Here is a 19,055-nt window from a genome sequence, read left to right on the forward strand (position 1 = left end):
GAATGTACCCTTCCTTTCAGGCTGAGAACCTGATGCATAAGCTGCCATACACTTTACTGTGCAGCCATTGGCAGAGTTACCCACTTGGGTCATTTGTTGATCTTGTGTTGCCCTTTGCTGTCCTACACAGTGAGTGTCATGCTGGCTTGCAGTGGTTGCCATGGAGCAACCACAGATGCGAGGGAAAGACAAAACAGAATTGCCTGTTCACCAAGTTTGCATAGCATTTCGGAAACTTAAAAATGCAGCAACTTTAACTTCAATCAACCAAATGATCAGGCAGGCCTTCGTAAAGGATACTCGACAATAGACCACATTCACATTATCAATAAGGTGACAGAGAAATGCACAGAATATAACCAACCCCTACATATAGCCTTCATTGATTACGAGAAAGCATTTGACTCAGTGGAAACCTTGGCAGTGACGCAGGCATCGCGGAATCAGGGTGTAGAAGAGCCTTATGTCAAAATACTGGAAGATATCTATAGGGACTGCACAGCTACCATAGTCCTCCATAAAGTCAGCAATAAAGCTCCAAAAAGGAAGGGTGTTAGGCAGGGAGACACGATCTCGCCAATGCTATTCACCACATGTTTACAAGAGGTATTCCAAGGCCTGGATTGGGAACGGTTGGGGATAAGAGTTAATAGAGAATACCCAAGTAATTTTCGATTCACTGATGACATTGCCCGTCTAAGTCACTCAGGAGATGAACTGCAAATCATGATCAATGAGTTAGACAGGCAGAGCAGAACGATGGGTCTGAAAATTAACATGTAGAAAGCCAAAGTAATATTCAACAGTCTAGCAAAGGAACAGCAGTTCGCAATTGGCAGCAAGGGGCTGGAAGTGGTAAAAGAATACGTCTACTTAGGGCCGGTAGTGACAGCTGTCCTGATCATGAGAGGGAAATAACTAAAAGAATAAGAATGGGGTGGACCGCATATGGCACTGAAAGTTGCCTGGTCGTGCAAACGCGCTTTCAGTGTACCATGGAGACTAAAATAACCAGGTTCCTCTGTATTGTACTTGGCTGTTCATTTCCAACATTCAGTTCTCTGGATGATGCTGTATTCTATAAACTTCACACAGCACTCAATTCTTCCTGCAGGTTTCTTCTTGTGGGCACCGACATTCGTCTCATGCAGGTTCTGGAGAAGGATTCAGTGAGCAGGGAAGCCAGTGAGTATGAAGGCTCTTCTCTGCAGTGTTTTTAGCACTGTCTGAAACATTGGCACAGAGCACCTTGGAAGGGCCCTGGCCCCCATACACTATATATGTGAAAAAAAAATAGCATAGCATAAAGTTTGGTCAAGCTGTTGTCCTATGATCAGGCAACAGGAATGAATGCAAAAAATACTAGTGGCTGTCAGAATAATACGTCATTACAAGCATTTCGACTTTCTATACAATAGGATGATAGGTACAAATTAAAGAACCAATTCAATGGTACATTAGGAAAATAATGTCTACAACAGTGAACTAATGCACCACACATCATTTTTAAGTCACCCATTTTTACATCATCAGGCATAACCGTGATATTCATAACGAAGCGAAGACCCTAGCACAATTTCATAACATAGGTCGCACATTTTCAAGCAATTCCAGTTATAAAAATTTAATTCTGCTATTCACAAAAAACTTCCTACAGATTTTTGTTACAAGTTTGTAGGCCTTTATTAAAGGAGTATAGACACCTAATTTTGGTGCCATATTTTATTCTCTACAGTGATGCAGAAGACACAGTTATACATGAATCACCATATGGTATTAGCTTACGACCTCTAAATAATTTATAGTCAAATTTTTCTGTCATGCTGTTTTTTTTTCAACGGCTGAACGATGGCTGTGACGTCAAAGTGTGGTTATACGCCACATGAGGCTTGGAAAACGTCAATATAATCGCTGCTTCATCGTTTTAATTCACTACAGTGCTGAAGCCAGCCTTCCTCAAGAGCCAGAATGACAATGAATGTAGAAGCGGTGATTATATTGCAGTTTTTTTCATGCCTCATGTGACCTATAACCATACTTTAACGCCACAGACATCGTTCTGTTGTTGAAACCGAAACAGCAAAAAAAAAAAAAACAATTATAAATTATTTAGCAGTTGTAGGAGAATATCACGTGGTAATCCGTGTATAATAATGCCTTACGCATTATTGCAAACAAGAAAAGGCCCACCCAAAAGTTAGGTGTCTGTACTCCTTTAAAGTCTATCTTCATATCTTTTCTGTTCAAAGCATTAGTTATTGGAAAGGTAATGCTTGCCTTCTGTAGTTAGTTGTAACTTGAGGCATTTTTTGTTTTGGGTTTTAAAATGTTGTATTAACTTGAACTGTGTAGTGGGGAAATATTTAGCTTTTATTTATGGATCTATTGCAATTTAGAGAAGTACCCCGTGTCAGCCTTCAATGTATTGTATGTGATACTGTGTTCTCAGACATTATAGTCTTCCAGTATGCATAATATTTGCTTTTGTAATATGTTAAGTTTGTTGTAATTAGAGCTTGTTGTCATTCCAAAAATCATGATACCAAAGCTTTATTCTGGAATAAACTTGTGAACAGTATGGTGCCTGTTTTAAGCATTTGAGTATTAGATGTTGTACTTTATAAACGCAGCTAGTAATGCGGCACAGACTTGATTTAAGCTAACATGAGTGTTCTATGAGAGGTCATGGCTGAACCAAACACCCAAAGCTTTTTGTTTTGTGACCTGTTCCAGTGAGCGTCCTTCAAATCCAATGCTAACTGAGTTGCAGACATGTTTATTTATTGGCTTTAATATTAAATACTCCGTTTTATTTATATTGTTATGGGACGGCAAGCTGATAAATACAGTACGGCATGACAGATGGCTATGGCATGATTTAATGGTGGACGGCCTGGCATGGGTGCTCCCGCCTGTGCCACTGCCCACTTCATCGTCTTCTAATCCATGACACGGCCCAGGGCCACCGAACGATCGTCCCGATTGAGCATCCTAGAAGAGTAGCAGCGACAATGAAATGCAGGACGTGGCTATGGGTGTGGCAGAAGAGATGAACAGAGAAAAGAAGAAAATGAAGGGCTTGCCACCACTGTGGATGAGAAGATGATCGGATGAGCTCTGTCCCACAAAGCTTTCGGGCCACAGGTCACCTAGAGCCAATAGCCTAGGTCCATGGGTGCACGAAACGGCATGGGCAGGGGGCTGTGTGCTCACATCTTTCGGATCGGTGGGGTCGTAGGATCTGGTCATGGTGGCATCGTCAGTTGTCGTGTCTCCTGGTCGGGGCCGGGGTGAATGGCGACGTCAGTTCTAGTGAGACAGGCTGGGTCAAGGCCGGGCAGTATGGATCAGGAACATACGGCTGACGACCACGGCAGACACGGATGCCAAAGCTCGAGGACTAGGATGCCGATGATTTCCCGCACCTCACACCAGATGTTAAGCTGATGAATAGAGTACGACATGACAGACAGCTATGGCATGATTTAATGGCAGACAGCCTGGCACAAGCACTCCAGTCCAAGCCACTACCCACTTTGTCGGCTTCTGGTCTGTGACAATGTTTCGACTCAAGTGGTGTCTGTATTCAGTAATCATTTACAGAGTTCTGTAGACAGTGGGCAGTTTCTCTTGTAGCAGCAGCAGCAGCAGCACGAGCGCTTATCGAACGCTTCCTCCGTTTGCTAAAGACATCCTTCAAACCCCAACTCAACACTACCCACTGGACTGTCTTCCTACCTCTGGGTTTGCTCAGGTTCTGTGCTACACTGAAACAAGATCTTCGTTGCACTCCGGCAGAACTTGTCTTCTGCTTGCCCCTACGTCTTCCTGGTGAATTTTTCTAATCCACCGATTCGCCTACAAGTCCCGACCTTGCTGATTACGTGACGCAGCTCCGCCATATTTGCCGTCATCTTCAAGCGCCACATCTCCAATGCCAGTCTCGACCATCTTCACACGTTCCATTCGAACTAGTGGCTGGCACACACGTCTTTGTTCGCCGAGACTCTGTCTACAAGCCGCTTTAGCACCCCTACAACGGCCTATTCCATGTACACGAAAATACATCGAAGTTCTTCATTGTAGACATTCATGGGCGCACTGACACCATTTCGATCGACCACTTGAAGCCAGCCTTCACAGAGGACGCTCCGCCCATTGCACCTGCATGTGTGATATCTCTGCCCCAACCGGCCAGCTGCCCTCCTCCGCCATCTTTACCTGCCACTCCTCAGAAGTGACACATATCGTACCGACTCCCAGCCTCAATGGACTCCTTCACTAGCGGGTGGGCCTACTGTAATATCAGCAGTGCCCTTACACAGCACGAGCGGCATCAGCCGCCGAAGATGATGACACCGCAGTGCAGCCGAATCGAGCTCCTTCCTCGTGCCGGTGTCGCGTGCCGTTCAGCTCTTCCTGGGTCTAGACATCATATGCTCTAACATTTCAGGCAATAAATGAACCATTACTTTTATTGCGCCAGCCTCATACTGATTGGTGCGACACTCTGGTAAAAAATAAATTAGTGTCATCTGCATATGTTATAATTTATGGTGATCCAAGTATTGTTGTAATGCCATGTATTTAAATAAAAAAAAGGCGAGGTCTCAAAATAGAGCCATGGGGAACGTCATGTTGTACTTCTAGTTTGATGGAGACCCAATTATTAAAACATACATATTGATAATGTTTCTGAAGGTAACTTTTGATCAGTTTTAGTGCCACTCCTCTAATGCCATATATTTCCAGATTTTTAACAGAATATTTTGTCAAACAGTATCAAAGGCTTTGCTTAAGAGGTAAGATGGTCTCAGAAAAAAAAAAAAATTATTAATGAAATTACAATCATGAAATCTTTTGGGAACATGTATTTTTTCATGCTTATTCCAAATACAACCTTTGTCCGTAAAGTTCCGAGACTGAGTCCATTAAAAAAAATGTGTTTAACATTGAAATCATTTGTGCAGCACCCCTTCGAAATATTCTCCTTTGCAGTCTATACACAGCTTCCAACGCTTCTTGAGGTCTTGGAAACAGTTGGAAAACGCTTCTTTTGGCAGGGCTGTCAGCTCCTTTGTCGTGGTGTCTTGAATGGCCTCTACGCTCCCCATCCAGCGACCTTTTAGGGCTCTGTTCACACGAGGAAAGAAGAAAAAATCTCATGGGGAGAGGTCAGGCGAGTATGGCGGATGGCGAAGTACAGTAATGCTGTGCTTGGCGAGAAATTTTGTCATGCTGAGAGCAGTGTGTGGCCTTGCGTTGTCGTGGAGAAGGCTCCATTGTCCAGATTCCCATAAGTCAGGGTGACGGCATCGCAGTGCATCACGCATGTGTTGGAGCACGCAGATATAAAACTCCTGATTCACCGTCTGCCCTTGTGGGATGAACTTGTGGTGTATGAAACCTCTGGCATAAAAAAAAACTCAGCATCGTCTTTGTTTTGGTCTTCTGTCGCCGCACCTTTCTCGATGCCAGAGAGTTTGTGGGCCGCCATTCGGTGCTCTGCCTCTTTGGTTTGAGGATCCTATTGAAAACACCATGTTTCGTCTTCAGCAATGATGCTGCCGGCAAATGCAGCATCCTTCTCTGCCTCAGAGAGCAAATCAGCACTCACTGATGCCCTCATGTTCTTCTGGTCCTGTGTGAGGGAGTGTGGCACAAGTCTGGCATTCAGCTTTCGTTTCCTCAAGTTCTCACGCAAAATTTGGTGGCATGTTGTCTTACTAATGTCGAGAGCATCTGGTAGCATGCGGACTTTAATGGTGCGGTCTTGCTGTACGATTTCCCTTATCTGAGCCACGTTGTTTTCATTCCATGAGGTTGAAGGGTGCCCCTGCCTTGCGTCGTCTTCCACAGACGTTCTCCCCGAAACGAACCTCTTGTGCCACTCAAACTCACGCCAGCAGTAATGTCTCATCGCCGTAAGTGCCACGAAAAAGCTCATACGTTGGCAATTCATATGAATTTTGTTCCTGTAAAAAAAAATGCCATCAGAGTAAAGACAAAGTTCATGAACCTATGTAAGGATTTAAATCTTAGCTCACTTGCCAGGGATATACTGAATAGCAGAGGAAATAGCCTAAATGCTTTCTTTACTGCTAAGACCCATAAGCCAGAAATCCCTTTTCGTACAATTGTTAGCGAGGAAGGATCATGGCAGAGAAATATTAGCCAGATTTTGCAAAATCAACTGAAAGTGCTTGCCTTGAATGACCCTTTCCTCACCAAAAAATCTGCTGATGTCACACATTTTTTCACCAGCACAGATGATACTCTGTACATGTGGAAGACCTGTTTTATTCGGTCCCTCAAGATCAGCTTGTGTTGGCTGTGAAAGAATACATTGAAGCAAACGGCGGCGTGTCTTTTCAGAACTCATTAGGCGTGTCAGTAGAGAATTTCGTCTCTTTATTGCAGTTTTACTTGAGATCTACTTTTATCGTCTTTGACAACCTGCCTTTATTGCAGCACAATGGAATTTGTATTGGGTCATACGTGGCTGTAATGTTGTGCAATATTTTTTTAGCAAAAATAGATCAGCAGTTAGATAGGTATTTTAATGGGAGGGGGGTGGTTTTAAAGGTTTTAAGATATGTTGACTACTTTTTAGTGCTTTTAAAGAGGCAGGTGACCTTCGCCTACCCCTGTACAGTAGGCGAAGTTTTAGACGCTTTTAACAAACATGGTCTGGGGCTAAAATTTACCCATGAACTACCTGACAGAGCTGTTTTACAGTTTTTAAATTTGAAACTAACGTTCTCTGAAAGACACATCTGCTGGGGCTATTACCCTCGTGCAAAAAAGGATTTGCTGCCTTATGATTCGGCACACTCGAAGACCGTAAAAAGAGCCATTGCGTCGCACTGTATGGTATCCCGTCTCAAAAAATTGTGCCCGCGTCAAATGCAAACGAGTGTTCAGAATAAGATTAGCTGACTTTTGGCGGTGGGTTTCCCCCCCCTTCGGTCTTGTTTACTGTTGCTGAAACGCTGCTTCAGAAATTGAAGACTGGAGTAAGAATGCATGATGGGCATCGGAGCCCAAAAGCCTGTGGTTTTGCCATACCTGCACAAGACTTCGCACAACATCAAGAAAGTGGCCAACAGGCATGCTGTGTTCGTTGTATTTTCGGCACCCAACAAGCTGGGAAAGTTATGCCCACGCATTTGTAACTCAAAAAAAAAAGAGGCTGCCAGATATGAGATGACACTCCGTTTGTCAAGTGCTCAACAGGCGTGATTTATGCCACTCCCATAACATGTGGAAAGGTTTGTGTAGGCGAAACAGGCCGTTGCATCAACGAACGATCGGGGAACATGCCTGAAATTTAAGTCAGTTAAAAGATAAGTACGCACATTTGGTTGCGCACGTAAGTAAGTGCAAAGGATGCGTGGCTCGTTTGGCTGAGGCTAGGATTCTAAGAGTGCTGACAGGACTGCACGTGCTAGCCTGGAAGCTTACTTTATTAAGAGGTATGGTGACACTCGCATCAGCACTCCCTCATTATCACTTTTGGCAGCAGAGGTAGACTTTTTAGAAGCAGCGAACGAACGTTTGAGTTTTTCATCCCTTGTTGCTTGCTTGGGCTTGCTGTTATCTTTCATGAATGTTTGCTCTCCTCCTTTTCACCTTGGTTCCTTGCCTTATTTAAGGGGTGCCTTCCTTCAATAAAATTCAGTTGTTAGTCAGCACTTGTGTCTTGTCCTTTCTTCGTGTGTGGCTGCATGCTTTTGCGCTGCTCCCTTTCCTTGGTTCAAAGTGCACCAACAAGCCCAAAAAGAAGTTTTACTTGGAAGTATATGACACTTTCATTCAAGTAGTCCTCATAAGGCTTTCTCAAGCCGGAACCAGAGTCCTTCAGTACCCTTTTACTGGTCACGAAGCTGCTGAGGAAGTTAGATATAGGGACAGAAGCTGCCGCTAGGTGCGCACCGGTGAGTCGGAAGGCAACGAAGCGGTGTCAGCACTGCAGGGCTATGGCACAAGCTACTGCTATAAAAGGTGCTTATATTCATGTATGACTGTTTCTTAGATTTTTATTGTGTGGGTATAGGTAAACCACATCTGCACAACAAATATTTCATTGTTTTTTGTGCAGACAAGAAATGCAGGAGACAACTGCGCACTCAAGCAATGCGTAGACTCTTTGCATAACTCGGTGCAGCTGCGATGTACCGTGGTCACTACTTGACACGCTTTTCCTCTTTAAGCAGTGTTTCTAGACAAGGAGTTTGACAGAACTGCATTGAACTGTAACATATTACCACAGAGTTTTGAAGTCTTCCATCATGTGAGCAAAATTAATGCAGCACTGCACAACCATTTGAAGGCGAACGTTGACAGCAAATATGAAGCAAGCGAGATTATATACAATTACAAATAATTATTACTTAGTGTTCGTCCTGCGTGTATCTCCTTTTTTTGTCCTGTGTATTTTGTGGTGGAAAAAATGCATTCTGCGTAGTTAATTATCCCTGAAACCCACTGTTATTCAAAATATACTCGTTTTTCTATTACTGGCCATTGATATATATGTTATCGATCTCCTCCCCCCCTCCCCCCCTTCTTATGTAACACCCCACTTAGGGGTCTTTAAGGGATAATAAATGATGACGATGATGATATACTGACAAAGTTGTAGATAAGCACGCATGTGTGCTAAATGCCAATGAATCATTTATTGTCACCGTACAGCATGTTACAAATCGTTCACCAGCCTTAAAAAAAAGGATTCCTCACTCGTCGTTCTTCCGCCATGGCAAAGAGGCGACAGCTATAGGCGTGCTATTTTCCTGTGTTTTCATTGTCGCTCAGTTATTCTTGAGAACAGCGCTACTTCTGACAGAGGCGAAATTGCTGTTTACACAGTAGAGCTGCATTGTCGATTTATGCAATGCCGAGGCATGCTGCGCCCAGATCTCTGTACTCACCTGTACACTTTTCTAATGATAAAAAGTAAAGCGAGCAGGAAACGAAGCACTCTGCTGCTACTACCCTGCTATGTACTAGCCATCATTTATATCAGCTACGCTGCTAACGGTCAAGCACGTGATAGGCACCACCTTCCACTGTGTCCTGATCAGCTGCCAGATCTAGACAGCATTCTTTGCCTCACTGTCACGATAACTGTTGAGATATCTATCCTGACTTGCTGGAGGCCTCCGATTATGAGCCGGAGTAGTCAGGACAACATTGGTCCGTCCTGTAGCTTTAATGGAAGCAGTGAGTTTCACTGATATCAAAATGGTTTCTGTAGACACGGATTTCAAAAAGGCTAAAGAAACAACCACCTTTTTCTTCCGTGGCGTGACCCATAACAGCACTCCACATCGTTCAGTCACACAGCGAGGCGGACGATGATGCACTTTTATGCATTTTCTTGTAGCCGAACCGGCAGCATAGCACATCTCTGACATTCGTCATCATGATGCCACGCAGCATTTTACATGCGCTACCCAGAATGCAATTCGTCATGATGCCAGCGCGTTGCATCACTGCCAGTGGCGGACACCTTCCCTGCTGACTGCTCCTTGTGGCGCACAAAGCTCTCCCATAGCACTACGCAGAAGCTTCATGACCAGGGAGGTATTGAAGGACTCTGCTGGATTTACCTTGACTGAGGAAAAGGGCTGTTTTCATCATAGTGAAGTTTCTTTCCTTGTGTTGAATGTGTTGGTGCAAGGCATCCAACCGGACTTCAGCAAGCTCAAGGCAATGAAGGATCTGATGACCCGAGCGTGGTCAGTTATCAATGCTGCTTTCTCCCACACTCATCAGAAGCCACAGTTCCAATCAGGGCCACATGGACGTGGTCTCACGAGCTAGAATCTGTATTTGCTACAAGAAAGACATGCTCACCTCCGACCGTTGCATGGCAAAGTATCGTCCTGCATACCTAGTGATCACCTCTGCTGATGCAAGCTTCTTCGGCTTGGGGGCAGTCCTCCTCCAATCGCAACCTTCAAGAGACGCCATCCTGTTCTATTTGTTTTCCTGGTCCTCAACAGCAACAAACCTAAGATACAGCCAAACTGAAAATGAGATCTTAGCCTCTGTTTCTCCAAGGCCTGTCTTTTAAGGTTGAAACAGATTGTCAACCGCAAGACTCGCTGTTTGGCAGGCTTGACATGGACACATTTCCACCTTGCATCCAGCATTTGATACTCAAAGTGACGGCATACCAGTTCAACATGCTGTACGTCCTAGGAAAGCAGTTGCCACAGCTGACACGTTGTCTTGTGTCCCTACAAAGCGAGCAGATGCATATTGTTTCAAGAACAGAATTGAAATATTTGCCGCAGAGGTTTTGCACGTTTCAGCAGCAGTAGCTGCACTACAGCCATAAGCCGTCAAGAAGGCAGTGCACTGATTTCTCTCTGCCCGAGTGGCTTCCCAAAAAAAGGCAAGCGTCCATTTACCTTGTGAATTATGCTGCTATCCTTGACAAGCTCTCTGTCTGCAAGGACCCTCTTTGCAGAGGCGTTTGCATATTTGTCCGAGCTGCCTTATGGCCAGACGTATTGGCGCCGATCCGTGAAGGTCATCAAGGCATCAACACTAGCAGGTCCTGAGCCCGTGATTCAAGGCTCTTTTCTCAAGATGCGAGCAGTGGGCTGCATATCGAGTGAATCCAGTATGGCACTTCCTGATCATCCTTCCTGTAGTTGACCATTACTCCCGGTACCCCGAGCTAGTCACCCCGAAGACAACATTCTCAAGCAATGCCCTTTGCTTTTGCAGTGCCTGTAATTTGAAAAATGGTGGCTTACACAGTCGCAGCACAGTCTCGCAGAAGCGGGAGACAGAGTGCATGCTTTTTTGTGGCGATGGGGCAGCCAGTGCTGTGCTTTCTGGTTCACAGGCTGGTTGGTGTATGCTCACAAGGCGGATCAAAATGGGGGCCCTGCGCATACAAGCACTGCCCTTGTCATCAGCATCAACAACCTAGCCCATGTATTCATCTGTCAGCTTCATCATTTCTATCCTCTCTCCTTCCACAGTTTCAATAATTCACCATGGAACAGAAACTGGGCCAGGTACTGTCGTACTCAATACGAGCTGCAACACACAAGGTGTCGTACAAGCTCAGCTTGAAGCGGTGCTGGAAAATTGTGCATGTGGCAGCCAATGAAAAGATGAGAATAACATGAATGTTTGTGCCTGTCCAGTGCTCTGTGTCAAGGCAGATTGATTTATTATAAAGTGCAAAAGTCAGTTGGTTCTCTCTAGATGCGTTGCCGGTCATATTGAGCATAATAGTACCTGCTTTGTGCAGTGGTGCCTCTCGATAAAGAGCTGACGGGGGGGGGGGGGGGGGGGAGGCCTGATTTGGGAACATGGGAGTTTGTTTTGTTCATCTCTCCTCTTTTCTGTTCATTATGCTGATTGAAGCGCAGGCATTGAGAATGCTTCCTGCATGAACTGTGTGTGTCTGTGCACCAGGTCGTGATGCCCCGTCGGGTGCCGAGCTGCTGGCCATCCAGAGTGACCTGGAATACTTTCGGGTGAGTTGTGCAAGGGGAGGGGGTGTGGTGTAGTGCTTGTCTTTCACCATTACCCCACTTCAGAAGAATGTACCCTTCCTTTCGGGCGGAGAGCCGGCCGCATAAGCTGCCATGCACTGCACTGTGCTGCCATCGGTGCAGTTATCCACTTGGGTCATTTGTTTATCCTGAGTTGCCCTCAGCTGTCTATGCAGTGAGTGTCATGCTGGCTTGTGGTGGAACACCAGTGGTTGCCATGAAGCAACCACAGCTGCCAGGGGTAAGGAGAAACAGAATTGTGTGTTTGTCAAGTTGGCATAGCATGTCGGAAACTTAAAAATGCAGCAACCTGAACGTCAGACAACTAATGATTAGGCAGGCTTTCATAAAGCATAAAGGGTACTCGAGGTGGTCGAAATTTCTGGAACCCTTCACTACGGCGTCCCTCATAGTCTGAGTTGCTTTGGGACGTTAAATCTCCGTAATCCCAATCCCAAAGGATAATCGACAATAGACCATAGTCACATTATCAACCAGGTGATAGAGAAATGTGCGGAATGTAACCAAACCCTATATATAGCCTTCATTGATTGTGGGAAAGCATTTGACTCTGTCTAAACCTCAGCAGTCATGCATGCAGCATTGCGGAATCAGGGTGTAAAATAGCCTATAAAAATACCGGAAGATATCTATAAAGGCTGCACAGCCACCATAGTCCTACATAAAGTCGGCAACAAAATTCCGATAAGGAAGGGTGTCAGGCAGGCAAGCACGATCTCGCCAATGCTATTCACCACTACCTGTTTACAGAAGGTGTTCAGAGGGCTGGGCCGGGAACAGTTGGGGATAAGAGTTAGTGGAGATTACTTTAATAATCTCTTTGGTTTATGGGGGATTAACGTCCCAAAAGTGACTCAGGCTATGAGGGATGCTGGAGCAAAGGGCTCTGGAAATTTCGACCACCTGGGGTTCTTTAACGTGCACTGACATCGTGCAGTATGTGGGCCTGTAGAATTTCACCTCCATTGATATTTGACCACCGCAGCCGGGATCGAACCCACGTTTTTCGTGTCAGCAGCCGAATGCTATAACCACTGAGCCACCGTGGCGGTATTTAGTAATCTGTGATTCGCTAAGGCCATTGCCTTGTGAAGTCACTCACGAGATAACCTGCCAAGCATGATCAATGAGTCAGATAGGCAGATCAGAAAGGTGGTTTTAAAAATTAATATGCAGAAAACCAGAGATTTAATGTTCAACAGGCTCGGAAGGTCCTTGAAGTAGTAAGGGAGTACGTCTACTTAAGGCAGGTAGTGACCACAGACCCAAATCACGAGGGTGAAATGACTAGAGGATTAAGAATGGAATGGAGCACATTTGGCAAATTCTCTCAGATTGTGAACGACAGTTTACCAATATCCCTCAAAAGAAAAGTATATAATAGCTGCATATTACTGGCAATCACCTATGGGGCAGAAACTTGGAGGCTAACAAAAAGGGTTCAGTTTAAGTTAAGGACAATGCAGCGAGCTATTGAAAGGAAAAAGATAGGTGTAACGGTAAGAGACAGGAAGTGAGCAGAGTGCATCAGGGAACAAACGCGGGTTAATGGCATCCTGGATGAAATCAAGAGGAAGAAATGAGCTTGGGCAGGGCATGTGATGCGAAGGCAAGAGAACCGCTGTTGTAAGGGTAATGGAGTGGATTCCAAAAGAAGGCTAGCGTAGCAGGGGGCGGTAGAAATTTAGGTGGGTGGATGAGATTAAGAAGTTTGTGGGGATAGGGTGGCTACGGCTGGCAGAGGACAGGGTTAACTGGAGAGAGATGGGAGAGGCCTTTACCCTGCAGTGGGTGTGGTGAGGCTGATGATGATGATGATGACACGAAGTGTGCACATGGGTATGGATAATTACCCTGATGTAATTAGCTTTTTGTGGTGGAAGTGCGTGCTGTATAAATGTGCAGATATGACACGCTTGTTTTGAGTGTTTTACCACTGTTCTGCAAAGCAAAGGAAGCACAGCTTTGTACAGTTGAGCCGACTTGTAATGGCCCCACTTCTAAGCAAGACTCGTTTTAGTGCGAAGAATGACATTGAAAATGTCAAAATTTACATTGAGGCAGTGACGCTGCATTTCAGATAGAATAAACATCAGCAGACACAAAATTCAGTTACCGTGACCAGCCGCGGTGGCTCAATGGTTGGGGCGCTCGGCTACTGAGCTGGAGTTCCCGGATTCCAACCCAGCTGTGATGGCTGTGTTTGGATGGAGGCGAAATGCACAAAGGCATCCATGTGCTGTGCGATGTGAGTGCACATTAAAAGATCCCCAGGTGGTCGAAATTGTTTGGGAGCCCTCTATTACCGCACCTCCTTCTCTCTTTCTTCTTTCACTCCCACTTTCCTCTCTTTCCTTATGTGGGGGTGAGATGTGAGACAATTGCTGCGCCATTTCCTTTCCTCAAAAACCAATTGCAAAAACCAATTTTGAACACACAGTCAGCAGGAACTGGCACACCGGGCCTAGTGTGCAGTCTTTATCGCAGTCCTACATGAACATTGCTACTGCTTTTGCTTTTAGTCTGCCATTGGTGCACAGCATTGCCTCAGGTTCCAAGCGCTTAACTGTGGAGCTTGCTCACCTTAGTAAACGACCTCAGGGCAGATGATAAAGATGGATTGTCAGGAGTACCTTCATTTTCTTTCAAATGCAGGACTCCACTAATCTTCTTATGGTGGCCTATATGAAGAGCGATCTTGTCGCACCTGAACAGAACTACATAAAGACACGAGCTCATCCTGCACTGAAGCGTGTTTGTCAGTTGAGCATGTTGTCACCTGTGCACTGATCACCAGTTCCTTAGAAGTTAGATGAAACGTTACAAGCCGCAAGAGCTCAAGCGCCTACTTCGTCTGGTCCATTTGCTTGTATGGCTGCTAGCCAAGAGCAGCTCACGGTCACCAGCGGTGCATAAGAGACCCTTTCTTCTGCACTGTGTCCAGGCTAAGCTCGTCATTTACTACTGTCTGTTGCAGAAGTTTGCAGCCCACTGTGCCGGGCGGAGGGATAGTCTCGCTCCCGAGAGGCGGCGCTGCGCCCGCCAGCGCTGCCTGGTGACGCAGCTACTGAGAGTGAGGATGCTTGTTCTCTTCCCCTCATCCCGCGGCTGAGAGCAAAGATGTTCGATATCAAGTCCGACGTTCGTCTCGCTGATGGCTGCGGCCGAGCGGCCGCGGTTCGCACAGATGGCAGCCGCGGCTGCCAGTAGCACAGTTTTGAGGTTGTTCGCGACGAGCCATATTTGCGTCTTTGGCTTTTCTTAGGAACGGTTCATTTAGGCTATTCCTACACAAGCCGTGCGAGAGGAAGTCTGATAGTCTAAGCATGATGCAGCTCTGACGGCCCCCAATGCACCGCGGCGACAAAGCTTCGCTGCAGCCGCGGCTGCCACCTGTGCGAACTGCCGCCGCTCGGCCGCAACCATCAGCAAGATGAACGTCGGACTTGATATCGAACATCTTTGCTCTCAGCTGCGGGATGAGGGGAAGAGAACAAGCATCCTCACTCTCGGTAGCTGCGTCACCAGGCAGCGCCGCCTCTCGGGAGCGAGACTGCTCCTCCGCCCTGCACAGTGGGCTGCAAACTTCTGCAACAGACGGTACCTCTGCACTTTATTTAGCCCACTGATTGACTCTAGCTTGGACTGAAGCTTGGACCATGTGGAACATTTCCTGTGGGCAAAAATCGGCTGCCACCACTGCCGTCACAGCATCGTGCAGTGTCTTTGGGATCTTCTGTGAAAGTCTGTCACTGGTTATTGCTCAGCATAGCTGGCGTCCTTGCAAAGGCCGAGCGTCATGGACGCAGAAATTACCATATTTTAAGGCGATATAGCCTTTAATGGCTCATACTCGCGTTCATTACATTTTAAGTCACGGCACCTTAAGATCATGTGACCTATTGATGTCACGTGATCTCTCTGCCACGCTCACGCCAGCTGCTCTTCTTCTGTGTCGTGAAATGAATTCAAGCGCGGCAAATTCAAATCAGTGCAATGAGTTGTTAACGGCTTTTGCCTTCCCGCAGTTAAGAGATATCTAAGTGCCTCCAACGAATTTTTGGGGTACAGATGTTGCATCCAGCTCGTATATATCCCATAAATAAAAGCAGCCTTTCATCGTTTGACACACTAGGTCTAAGTGCACAATACTAATAGCCCCTTTGATTGCAGTGCGCAAAAACGTGCCAAAGGGCACCAAAACTTGTCCTGGCCGTCGCCGCCTCGCTGTTCAGACATCGCTTCACAAATGTCTGCCTTGCAGTTATCATCTATGTTATGACCAGTTCAATGCTGTGAGCACAATGATATAGTAAACTAACTCGACCACTATCTGTAAGTGTACTTAGTTCGTAAACTCTTCACTGTGCCTACAGGGAGCAGCCAGCCCTGTGGTTGAAGACCGAGTGAGGCAGTGGGCAACGTCTGCTGGTACGCCGCAAATAGCGGCTGCTCTGTGAGAGCCGGTACACATAGCATGTCTGCTTCTCTTTTTTTCTGGAGATCTGGTTGACTATATTATTATGTTTTATTTAATAATCTGCTAAACTGTCTCAACGCTACTTTTGCTGCAATAAATGCATGCGCATAATCTTAGCTTTGGTCAGGATAGTGGCGTTCTCTAGCCAGGTTTCTGATTGCAGCTGTCTCATCTGCATGAGTTGGTTGCAACTCACGAACACAGCGGCATGTGTCCCTCAGAGGAGGCCCTTCATCCTTGACTGGTTCTCATGTTGGCAAAAAGGAAACGGGGTTGACCACAGGAGAAGTGCTTTCCTGTGGTCTGTGTTTCTTCGATGTTTCCATTACGCTGCCATTTTCCATGATGATTGACTGACTAGCCCGCAAAAAGATATTGCCACGGACCTGGCTCGAGCTACCTGCGCGCTAAGCCGTGACGAGGACGAAGTGGTCGCGTTCGCGTGAGGCGCGCTCGAGCTGGCTCTGTTCTGGGCGATTAAAAACCTCGGCCGTTCTGCGGTCCCCCTCTACGTCTACGACTGTTCTCCGTCTGGCCTGTGACATCTGGTGGAGGTGCTGGGTATTCTTGGCTGATGCTCCATCCTTCCTCGGAGAGCCGAAGCACAAGCCCGGTGCCTCTTGTGCGAACCCCCGTCCATCGTGTCAGCCGCAGGCTCCGCGGCTTGTCTCCAGAATTCGGACTCCAGCCTCAAGAGAGCGCACCCATGGCTACGACCACGGCAGCAAGGTCAGACAGCGCCCCGTTCATACCTGCTTCTTTTGTGAGCCTGCAAAATCCCCGGATCCCGAAGCCCTTTCACGGCGGATACTCGGAGGACGCCCAAGACTGGCTTGATCAGTTCGAGCGCGTTGCGCGTTTCAACGGCTGGGACGACAGTGCTAAGATCCGGAACGTTTACTTCAGCTTAGAAGACGCCGCTCGGATCTGGTACGAAAACCGCGAGACGAGTCTAACGACGTGGCAGGACTTTCGTCGCCAGCTGTTGGAGACTTACACCAGCAGCAATCGCCGTGAACAGGCCGAGCGTGAATTGACCGCTCGCATTCAGCTACCAAACGAGAACGTAGCGATGTACGTGGAGGAAGTGACGCGCCTCTGCAACCGAGCGGACCCGACCATGACGGAAGAGAAAAAGCTCAGACACCTGATGAGAGGCGTGAAAGAGCAATTGTTCTGCGGTCTTGTGCGAAGCCCGCCCAGAACAGTCGCCGAGTTCCTCTTTGAGGCTGTGCTCATGGAGAGGGCGCTCCAGCAACGGTACAATTTCTACGACCGGCAGCTAAACCCTATCTCAGCTCTACACCCCCTGGATGCTGCTTCGGGGGCCAATACAAGCTCCCTTCGGGACATCGTGCGCTCTGTGGTCCGTGAGGAGCTGCAGAAACTTCAGGGGATTTTTCCTGTGGACTCTCTGACTAGCGCCATTCGGGAGGAAGTTCAGCAGGCGCTCAGATCGCCCGTCGCTCCAGTAGAGCCGCCACCACAGCCAGCTGCTTGGCCGCCAGCGACGTATGCGGACGTGCTGCGCCGTCCTGCGCCGGTTCCCTGCGCGCCACCGTATGCCCCTTGGGTAGTCGCAGTACACGCCGAGCAGCCGGTTCCCTACTGGCAAGCTCGAGGACAGGCGCCGAGGAAGACCGATATTTGGCGTGCGCCAGACCGACGTCCCCTGTGTTACCATTGTGGCGAGGCCGGTCACATCTTCCGGCGGTGTCCATATCGGCCTCTGGGATTGCGAGGCTTGTCTGCAGGTAGTCCCCGTCCGCGGCATGCCGAACAGCCTCAGGAGTTTGACGAGTACGTCACCCGCCGGCGTGGTTCACCACCTCCTCCGCGCCGAACGTCCTGATCGCCCTCACCTCGCCATCCGTCGCCTCATCAGTCCGGTTATGGACCTGGTGCACAGCGTGGGTCCTCGAGCCCGCACCGGGAAAACTAGAACAGGCGACCTTTGGAGGCGAGGCCGCCGAACGCCGTATTGCCGAAAAGCTTCCACCGACGCGCCGACTGACCCTTCCCGAACCGACGACGACGACGACGACGAAGACGGCGCCAACGACTGGGTCTGGTAAGACCAAGGTCTCCCTTGACATACCCGTGCTGATTGACTCTAAGGAGGTTAGCGCACTAGTGCATACGGGTGCGGACTACTCGATAATGAGCGGTAGGATGGCTAAGGTGCTGAAGAAAGTTATGATGCCGTGGGCAGGGTCACAGATACGTACGGCTGGTGGCCACGTGGTTACGCCGCTCGGAATGTGTACGGCAAGAATTACGGTGCGCGGATGCACGTTCGTGGCAACGTTCCTCATTTTGCCTGAATGCTCACGAGACGTCATTCTCGGTCTCGACTTTCTTCGAGAAAATGGTGCGACTATAGACCTTCGAAATCGATTGGTTACATTTTCAACTGAACTCGCTGCCACCAAACCCGCCCCCGAGAATTCCAGAGCCGCACTGCGTATATCCGACGATGCCGTAACGGTGCCTCCACGGGCGAGTATTCTGGCTAGGGTCACTTGCGACGCGCCACATTGCGGACAACGTGTTGTTGAGCCAAATGTCTCTCTTTTGCTCACCATGGGTGTTTGCGTAACAAGAGGGCTCGCCTTTCTATCTGACGGTCACACTGAAGTCCTCGTGACCAGTTTCAGTAATGAACACCGCCATTTATTTGGTGGCACAGCCATCGCCCACGTCGACCCCGTCCAAGAGGTGGCTGAGTGTTTCGCATGCCTAGAAGACACGCCTGGTGAAGTTGACGAAGAGGCAGTACGTGCCGTTCACATAAACGAGGGCCTCCCGCCCGCAGAAAGGCAGCAATTGCAAGAATTGTTGCTGCAGTTTAAGGACTGCTTTACCTCGTCGTCTAAGGTACGTCAGACGCCCATCACTAAGCATCGGATAGTCACGCACGATGGCGCGCGCCCAATACATCAACAGCCTTATCGCGTATCTCCCCGAGAGCGGGAGGCCATCCAAACGCAAGTGAAGGAGATGCTCAATGACGGCATAATCCAGCCATC

At 47.7% G+C, this 19,055-nt stretch overlaps 1 protein-coding gene across 5 annotated transcripts in view; it reads left to right on the top strand.

Moving 5' to 3' along the window:
• mio (GATOR complex protein mio) overlaps positions 1–19,055 on the top strand; it is a 242,517-nt gene that overhangs the window by 46,209 nt on the left and 177,253 nt on the right. For all 5 annotated transcript variants that reach the window (XM_077657209.1, XM_077657210.1, XM_077657207.1 and 2 more), the window contains 2 exons: positions 1,115–1,185; positions 11,446–11,507. In XM_077657209.1, coding sequence (XP_077513335.1) covers positions 1,115–1,185; positions 11,446–11,507 — 133 coding nt within the window. The remainder of the gene's footprint in view (positions 1–1,114; positions 1,186–11,445; positions 11,508–19,055) is intronic.

The sequence above is a fragment of the Amblyomma americanum genome, chromosome 3 (genome assembly GCF_052857255.1).
Source record: "Amblyomma americanum isolate KBUSLIRL-KWMA chromosome 3, ASM5285725v1, whole genome shotgun sequence".
NCBI classification, from domain to species: domain Eukaryota; kingdom Metazoa; phylum Arthropoda; class Arachnida; order Ixodida; family Ixodidae; genus Amblyomma; species Amblyomma americanum.